The 10,095-nt window shown below is 34.3% G+C and overlaps 1 protein-coding gene across 1 annotated transcript in view; it reads left to right on the top strand.

The window, feature by feature from the left end:
* Window positions 1-10,016, top strand: part of PP2D1 (protein phosphatase 2C like domain containing 1) — a gene marked incomplete at its 5' end in the record, with an annotated part of 15,541 nt that extends 5,525 nt beyond the window's left edge. The window contains one exon of the mRNA XM_025043605.1: window positions 9,119-10,016. Within this exon, the coding sequence (XP_024899373.1) occupies window positions 9,119-9,924 (806 nt within the window). The remainder of the gene's footprint in view (window positions 1-9,118) is intronic.
* Window positions 10,017-10,095: the final 79 nt, after the last annotated feature.

Here is a 10,095-nt window from a genome sequence, read left to right as displayed (position 1 = left end):
ATAGTCAATGAGGAGATAAAATCATTAAATGTTAGTTTACCAAGAGTCAGTATTTCCAGGCTCACTGCTGTTTGGTTGGTTCTAATCTCAGATCGAACATTCGTGGGCTTATTTCCAGGCTTGCATAATTGTGTCAGACTGTTTTATTTAGGCATCCTTCATTTTAATAGAAACAAAAATACAGAGGGAAAACAAACAGCTTTGAAAGGGAGGACATGGTTTATGCTACAAAAGCATTCTTAAAAGAAAATAGCTAAAATGGGCTATAAAAAATAAATGTCCATACAAATTCATCAAGAGCATATATTTTATTTTAAAAAATAATTATAATTACAACAAGGGAATTTATTTTTCTTGTTTGAAATTTGTAAAATACCAGTGCCTTCACAACTCAGGAATTAAAAAAAAAACAAACAAAAAAACTTCACTTTATAATGAAACATGAGGGCAATGATGAAGCCATCGAATAAATGCTGATTTTATGCATGTAAACAAAGGTATTTCCAAACTGACATTTTTGGTTTTTTGTTCTTAGCACTTTTCATTTATATTGCATTTTATAATTTTTCTTAGTGTTCTTAATTTACTTCAAATAGTCCTCATAGGATTAAAATACTAACAACTATATTTATACAGAATATATAATTATAATTTTTTCCTTAACATCAATTAAACTACAAATTTTACATTCCTAATTAACCACACGAGTTCCTTATAAACATAAGGATTCTTATTTGACCCCTTTAATCATTTTCCCCAGTGCCTTTATTTTTAATAGCTTCGAGATATAATTCACAAAGCATATAATTCACAAAGCACACAATTCACCCATGTAAAGTGTGTACATTTCAATGGTTTTTAGTATATTTGCAGATATGTGCAACAGTCACCACAGTGACAAAAGAACACATGCTATGTGATTCCATTTATATGAAATCTCCACAGTAGGAAATGTATAGAGACAGAATACAGGTTAGTGGTTGCTTAGACCTGGAGAAACAGGAGGATAAGGAGCTGATTGCTAAAGGGTACTACGTTACTTTTTGAGATGACAAAAATGTTCTAGCATAAACATTGTATACACATTTTTGTGTGGACATGTTTTTACTTCTCTTGTATACCAGGAATGGAATTGCTGGGCATAAGGTAACTCTGTGTTTAACCATTTGAAGAACTGCCAAACTATTTTCCAAAGTAGCTGCATCATTTCACTATCCTGCCAGGAACATATAATGGTTCTAATTTTCCTAAATTCTTCCAACACTATCTGTCTTTTTGATTCTAGCCATCTTAGTGGGTATAAAGTGGTGTCTCACTGTGATTTTGATTTGATGTCAAATACCCCTTTTGTGTGCTTATTAGTTATTTAAATATCTTCATTCGAGACATGTCTACTAAAATCTTTTGTCCGTTTTTTAATTGCGTTGTCTATAGTTGAGTTGTAGAGGTTCTTTTTATATTCTGAATACGAGTTCTTTATCAGATTTATGATATATCTTCTTCAATTCCATGGGTTTTTACTTTCTTGATGTCCTTCGACATAAAAACATTTTAATCTTGGTGAAATCCAATTTTTTAAATTTGTTGTTGCTGCTGCTTATACTCTGGTGTCTAAGAGACCATTACCCAAGCCCAGGTCACAAAAGTTTAGACCAGTGTTTTAAGAGATTTATAGTTTTATCTCCTGCAGATCTATGATCCATTTTGAGTTAATTTTGTATGTGTCATAGGGTAGGGGTCCAACTTCATTTTTTGGTAAGTGGATATAGTTGTCCTAGCACCAACTGCTAAAAAGATTATTCTTTTCCCATTGGAGGATACTGTCATTCTTGTTAAAAATCAATTATCCAATGTAAAGGTTTATAGCTGAAGTCTTAATTCTGTTTCACTGATCTGTCTATCCTTATGCCAGTACCACACTGTCTTGATTATTGGAGCTCTGTAGTGGGTTTTAAAATTGTGAAGTGTGAGTCTCTCTGCTTTCTTTTTTTGAAATTGATTTGCCTATTCTGGGTCTCTTGATTTTCCATATAAATTTTAGATTAGCTTGTCAATTTCTCAAAAAACATCTAGCTGACATTTTGGTAGAGATTGTGTTGACTCTGTAGACCAATTTGAGGAGTATTGTCATCTTAACAATATAAAATATATAACATATAATGTATAATTTGTTTGGTTAAGTATTTATTTTTTCAAATAGAGTCCAGTAAGAAAATTTGGTATATTTATCCATGGAGTTATCATTCCTGGTGCTCTTTATTCCTTTTTGTAGACCTATATTTGATATTGTTTTACTTCTGCTTAAAAATCCCTTTAATAGTTTTTGTAATGTTGTCTTCTAGCAAATTCTTAAAACTCTGTTTACACCTTTGTTTTGGAAAGATACGTTCATTTGGAATAGAATTCTAGGTTTACAGATTTTTTCTTTTCAGTGTGTTAAAAATATTGCTCCACTGTCTTCTGACTTGCATTGTTTATGATGAGAACTCTGTTGTCTATTATCTCTGTTCCTCTATAACATGGTTTCCTGCCTCTGGCTAGTTTAAAGGTTTTATGATTTGGTTTCAAGCAAAACCAATTGGGATGCACCTCATTTTTTTTCTCTTCAGCTTTCTCCTCTCCTTGAGGCATTTAAATTATGTACTTTGGGCCAACTGAAATTGTCCCAAAGCTCTGTAATGCTCTTTTCATTAAAAAAAAAAAAAAAATTATGCTATTTTAGACAGTTTCTATTGCCATCTTCGAAATCACTAATCTTTTCTTCTGCAATGTCTAATCTTCCATTAATCAAATATATTTCTGACATTCTATTTCTCATCTTCAGAAGTTTGATTTTTTAAATTATCTTCCATGTCTGTCTGTACCTAACTTTCTAAACATATGGAATGCAGTTACAGCTTTTAATATTCTTGGCTACTAACATCTGTGTCAGTTCTGGTTTAGTTTCAAATTGATTGCTTTTTTATTTTATTGTGGGTAGTATTTTTCTGCAGGTGTCCTAGTTTCCTAGGGATGCCATAACAAATTATCACAAACTTGGCAGCTTAAGACAATATTCTTTCACAGTTCTTGAGGCCAGAAGCCTAAAATCAAGGTGTAGACAAGGCCATACTTCCTCTGAAACCTCTAAGGAAAAATGCTTGCCTCTTGCAGCTTCTAGTGGCTCCAGGGCCTCCTTGGCCTTGTCCTCGCTTGGCTTTCTGCCCTTCTCCCTGTGTCTCTTCCCGTCTCCTATAAGGATATTGTTCTTTGGATTTAGGACCAGTTTGGATAGTGCAGGATGATTTCATCTCAAAACTCTATTACACTTGTAAAGACCTTTTTTCCAAATGAGATCTTATTCACAGGTTATAGGGATTAGCATGTGAATGTTCTCCCCCTCGCCCCCCGCCCCCGGACGTATCATCTTGAGCTTTGGGGATAGTTACTTAGAAGTGATTTGATCCTTTTAGATACAGCTTTTGATTTGTCAGAAAGGTCCAGAGCAATGCCCAATTTGGTTTATTTTCCAGCACTGAGGCAAGACCTCCTTAAGTATACTATCCAGTGACCCATGAATTGTTTTTCCAGTCTGACTGGTGAGAAAAGACATTGTTCTCAACCCTAAGTGAGCCCTGGGCAATGTTCTCTTTAATCCTCTCCAAATACTTCTTTTCCCAGGGTTGGGGTGTTTCCTCATACGCACACATTGATCAAAACCCTACTAAACACTTGGGAAAGCTTCTCTGCAGATCTTTGGGATTCTCTGTGCAGCTCTCTTCTCTCTGGTACTCTGTCCTAGAACTCTAGCCGCCTTGGTCTTCCCAGGGTCTCAGTTCTGTCACCTCAATGCAAATGAAAGGGTAAATCCAGTCACTGGCCAGAAGCAGAAATTTCCTAGAATTTATATTTTGGGCAATTATTTAAGGCCTGTGTCATCCACAGTATGTATTTACTGCTCCCTGATGTCTGCTTATTATCCCTATCAATCTGAATTAAAGGATCTATTTGAGGTTTTCCAGACTACAAATACAGGCATACCTAAGAAATAATCAGAGATTCAGTTCCAAACTACCGCAATAAAGCAGGTTTCACAGTAAAGCAAGTCATCATCTTTTTTGCTGGTGAAGGGCTTGCCTTCAGTTCTAAAAAAGTAACATCTGTGAAGTGCAATAAAACAAAGCACAACAAAACAAAGTATGCCTGTGCATGAAAGTTGGTGGTTCTGAATTGTGATTTTTCTTTCCTCTACTGTTCAGCATCGGTTTGAAATAGTCATTTTTTTTTTTTCTGGCATCCTGGGTGCTGGTGAGGGGCATACGTTTATTTCTGGTTTGTTTTCAGTGAGGGCATGGTCCTTTGGAGTCCTACCTTTGTTGGGGAGTACCATTAGTCTTCCCCACCTTGGACAAGCCCCAAGTTTTGTGTCCTATTAAACAACGCTGTGAAAATTAAAAGCTCAAATTATTCAGCTCCATAAATGCTCTTAGGTAAAAGCCAGCTTTTGCTCTTGGCATATTCTGGGATTTAGCCATTACTCTTTTGACCTGAGAGTTTTTAACTTTTTTATAGCTCATCAATACATATGACTTACATATCCAGGATATTTTCTGGTTCTCAGTGAGAGTCAATCCAAAAATCAGACGGCCACATTATTGCTCTTTTGTATTAGTTTTTGCATATCTGCTATTCCAATATCTTTATTTTCAGATTGTGTATTTGTTTCTAAAAATTCCTTTTAAAGAGGCCCCAGAAACTTTTGTTTCCTAGTGTCCTAGTTTTCTGTCCTATGAGCTCACTCCAGATTCAAAAACCAAGCCTGGCTTTACTCACTACTTTTCTATTAATCCACAATTCCTTAATTGTTAGCCATGTCAAGCCCCCTTCCTTCTTCTCCAGGTTACCAACTGACTCCTTTATCTAATCCTCACAACATTTAAGGAAAGAATAATCACGTTTAAATATACGAGAAGACTGAGGATCACTGAAGTATTACATAAGGTTACATCACTACATAAAGAGTGGTGAATGAACCAGGACTCATGTCCTTTAGACTTGAAGTCCCATTACTTCAAGTGAATACCACCAGGCATCTTGTTTTTTGGGTGTATCTCATTCTTGTTGTCTTCACTGTCTTCATTCATAACTGATGCAGTATTTGCAGATCTCATTTAATTTTTGATTTTCCTGTCAAGGTTTTATTTTTTTTATAGTTTTTTTTATAGATGTAGATATTTCTGCCCACTCATAGTGTGCTTTTAAAATTATTTCCAGCTGTATCCTTTCCCTCTAAAACCTAATTCAGCTTCAGAATTGCCTTATTTTATGCAGGAATGAAAATGATGTTCTTAAATAATATTGACATTTTATATACTTTACCTTCCCTCTACTTTTTTAGGGGAGAAATGTTGGTGATGGACTCACATATATACAATTCTGGTTCTCGAGAACACATTCAACGAATATTTGACAAATAGTTGAGATTGGCACATAAAGTATTGTTAGGCTGTAGATGTACAATGGTGAACATGAGTTTCATGAGCACATACATCTTACAAAATGAATGAACCAACCATCTTTTGAACATCCACTGAAAGCTAGCTTCACATCAGTCAACTCTCATGCTTTCAGTAGGAAGAGTCATAAACCTAGTGTCCGTGCATACAAATTGTTTCTTTTGCCAAAATCGAGTCCTAAAGAAAAACTAGTTTAACATCATTTACATGTGTTTCTATTATGCTTCAATTTTAAGTTCACTTCATGTTTAAGTTTCCTTAGTTTATGCTCCTTTTTCTTTACCTAATAACCATGTCCTTCCTCATTTCTCAAGTTCCAAGTAGCTGCTCCCTACTCCCTTAAGCCTATATGATTCTACTTCATAAGGCTTTTCTCACAATTTTTCATAAATGGGTCTGAAGAGAAACATTTATAGCTTCGCCTCAACCTCTTTTGGATAGCCTCTCTTCGTCTGCTTTCCCCTTCATGGAACACAATGAAAAATAACCTTTATCAACTGTGTACTTACTAAATTATTCTTAAATTCTCACAATACCCTTGACAAAACAACATTGCAGGTAGAAAAGTTACTCAGGGAAATAAAGTGACTTAATGAAAGATGCACACATATAAAATTGGGATTAAAGTTCAAGTGTGTCAAGCCTTTCCACTTCCCTATGCTGTTTCTTCTAAACAAGCTGTCTTTTTATGCCAGGGCACTCATGCATCCTAGGTATTTTCCTTATCACCACACAAAACCTTTCTTCCTCTTTCCTCCAGTTCTTTAATAACTTTCCTGTTATCTTCAATGGTAAGTAGACTTGCTGGCTTTATCTGAGGAAAAAAAAAATCTCGATTTTGCTCATTTGGAATTCCCTATTGGGATGTCTAAGGTCACTCTGAAGGTAACAGGGTTACTCTCGCTTTTCACAAACTGAAGATAACCCAGCAATTGCAGTAGGCAATTACATCAGTGCCCTCTGCGTAAGGAACACTCTGCATGACTATATACATCATCTTAAAAAGGCTCAAGTAACATCTTGAAGCAGTTTTTGAATTGCTATATGATTAATGTTCCTAAACATGTTGCACTCCCAGTAACCCTGTTCCATTTTTGTTTTGATAACATCTTCTGAAGAGCACGATCTCTCCGGCTACTGAAAATTGGTTAACTTTATGTCTAGGAACTTGAATTCTTACTTATGCTCAGATTCATTAAAATTTCTATTTAAGGGTCTTCATCACAGTTCCCTTTAAAGTCAACCTGTCTTCTCTTTGAAACTGTCATGACTTGTTCTTCTCTTCAATTTTCCAAACACAGACATACTGTGTTAAGCTCTTCCTTCAATTTTCCATCCTTCTTGGGGCTTTTTGTTCATTATTCTATTCCTTCAGCTTAACAGTCAACTGCTTTCAACAACCCCATTTGCATGTGACAGCATATGCAACCCTAGGACCAGGAAATAAAATGATTAACTTTGCATATCCAATTTTCCTTCTCTGTTCCATTAATGCTCTTCCAGAGCCTGGATCTTAGTTATCCCTCTACCTCCTGGGCTATGCATGTATATGTGAGAAATACTGGTAACCTCTCCACTTTTTCTTTCCTTCATATACCATTTACACATGTAAAGATGTGTTATTCGGAAGGTACTATCACCTTTTTATCAGGATGAATAACTGTCAAAGAAATTAAGTACCTCACCTAAAGTCAGACAGCAAATCAATGGTACAGCAAAAACTGCAACCAGGATTTAATGTCCCTTCTTCTAGAATATAGTACTAAAGTAAAATCAGCCAAAATGGCATTTTCTAACCTCTGGCACAGTATTAAAAATGTGTGTGTGTGTGTGTGTGTGGAGAAACAAATAGTGCATAAGGCTATGTTCACCAAGCTCTCTGCAGAGGCAACTAAAAATCAAAATACCAGTTTACCACCCTTCCATTAACTACATAATTCTATTAAATTCTTTTCAAACAACACAGTAGAGAAACAATGCTTTTTCTTTTTGCTGAACAGGCTTTGGCTTGTCACATACAAATATTTAGGAAGTCAGTGGATCTGACTGTTCTGAGCCAAATTACATCTGAGCCATGTTTTCAGAGCAATGGTTGCACTATTTATGTGCATGTACACACATAAAGAAGTTTAAACTTAATTGAAGAGGTATTGAACCATATGTCCTCCTTATACAATTCAGTTTACCCACCTGGCATGTTCAATACCATTCCATGCTGCTTTGCTGGTACAGTAATTTATAACTAGCAAAAGTCAAGATTTATTCTCTGAAGAGTGTTAAGTAGAATGACCAGCATAAAAGACATTAATACAAAATATTAATAACCAAACTACCAAGAAATAAAAGAGGTCATTTCATTTTTAGGACTATCATTTGTTCATGATAGTTCTTAGGTTTCCAAAACATTTTCCACATACGTCATCCTTTGGTTCCATCCAATAGCTCAGGTATTTTAACAATTCCCATTATGCAATGAGCCAATAAGATCAGTCTATTCCTGACACTAATCCTTCACCAACTTATGCTTTCTGTCCAATTATACTAGTTGTGTGGACCTCAGCCTCTTGAAACTTAAAACTCATTTACCTAAAAAAATGGGATTAGAATTGAACTTACAAAGCAACAAAATTCTGATTCCAGGCACAGCATCATGTTTGAAAACAGAATATTCTAATGTATATTTATTTTCATTACTCCATAAATTTTCATTCTCAAAGGTATTATAATATTCAAATATCATTAATCCCATTTCAGAATTTGAGATACTTTTTTATGATTCCAAATCAAGAAAAACTATTGCCTACGCTTGAATATACAAGTTATGTTCTTAAAAACCTGGGGGAAATCTATTTCCCTACCAAACAAATCTTTTTTAATAAACCAAAGAAAGTATTGATAATACAACCATCTTTAAATTTGTTCAGAGTTATGTGTAGATTTTCTTCAGATTTCAATGAAACACACCTAACAGGTTCACCTGAATCATGAACAATCTACAACCAACTTTTAAGATTTCAATTTTCAGAGTTTAATTTCATGTTGGCTATTATCCATTTAATATATTACTATACATAATATTTTTTCTTCACGGGGCTAAGTGACTTAGTTTCTTTTTAGCCACACACATCAAGATCCTAATAATACTGAAATTAACAGTGGCATTCTAATTTTTTTTCATCACGTGTCTCTATGTTCCGGTTTTAACTTTTACCAGTTACAAAATTCTCAAACTCTTCTTTAAACATCAAAGTTTGTCTTTTTAAATGAAAAGAAATCTATTTAAACATTTAGAAATGTCTGCTCTATGAAATATGTTGGTTATAAAAAAGTTCAACTTTTGGCTCTGCAAAAATATTAAGCTGTTTCATAAAAATTTTGATTTTCATTATCTGTAATTTTAATACTAAGTGTAGTATTTTAAACACTAAATTGCTTTAAGCAAGGGGTAAACTGGCCCCCCAGTTTGATATGAATTACTGTTAATCATCCAATGACACCAGTATTACACATTTTAAAAATATTTTTAAATGACCTTTGTTTATGCATTGAAACAAAGTTAACAGCATATTTTGATATAATTTGTTATTAAATCTCTAGGATCAATTTCTTTTTTAATCTTTTAGGTACTGTGGAAGCAGTCTTATGCAGAAATGGAAAAGGCTTTTGCCTAACCAAAAAACATAACATGCAAAACGTCAATGAAAGAAGAAGAGTACTTAAGAAAGGAGCAATAATTAGTTCAAATGAATCAGATGGGCTCCTAGAAGGGCAAATAAAAACTACAAGAGGACTTGGATTTCATGGAAATCCTAAATTGAAAAATTTCATTATTCCAGCACCTCAAACTATTTCTGTCCCTATAGATGACTTATGTCAATTCCTTATCTTAGCTACTAATGGACTCTGGGAAGTTCTGGATAAAAAGGAAGTCACTGCACTGGCAATGACAATGTTTCACATGTATAAAGAAACATACTGTTCTAGCTTCCAAAACAAATCTTCATCATCCAAAGAGCTTCAGTTTTTCCCAACCAATGAATCAAGCATTACTAAATCAGAAAGTACGATCCATATATTGTTTCAGAGTAAATCAGAATCTAAAGGATATGTGTCACGTACATATTCAAAAGAAAATTTGTCTGATTCAAAATATTTCACTCGTGATTCTAAAAATGGACAAACATTTCTACCAGAAATAACTAATCGTAATCCTAGCACCAAGAAAGAAGCTAACATACCAACCAAGGCAGATGGTGAGCCAAAAGATTCAAGTAAAAATGAAAAAACATGCACTAAGAGTTTCTATGAAGGTGCAGCTGAGTATATCAGCCATGAACTTGTAAATGCTGCTTTAATGGCTGGCTCCAGAGACAACATTACAGTTATGGTAATACTTCTCAATGGAAGTGAATATCAGTTTCTGATATAAAAGATAAAGATCTGATTATCCAGAATACAAAAATATAAAGACAATTCTTCAATGGATCAGATATTAGGATAGTATATCAATATCACAGAAATCATTTCTAAGAATGTAGTAAAGAAAATACAAAAGCGGACTCTGGATTACATAATACTATTTATATATGTTCACTGTTCC

This window comes from Pteropus alecto, unplaced genomic scaffold (genome assembly GCF_000325575.1).
Source record: "Pteropus alecto unplaced genomic scaffold, ASM32557v1 scaffold92, whole genome shotgun sequence".
Taxonomy (NCBI): Eukaryota; Metazoa; Chordata; class Mammalia; order Chiroptera; family Pteropodidae; genus Pteropus; species Pteropus alecto.
The sequence above is the reverse complement of the archived record's forward strand: the minus strand, read 5'-3'. Positions and strand labels throughout refer to the sequence as shown.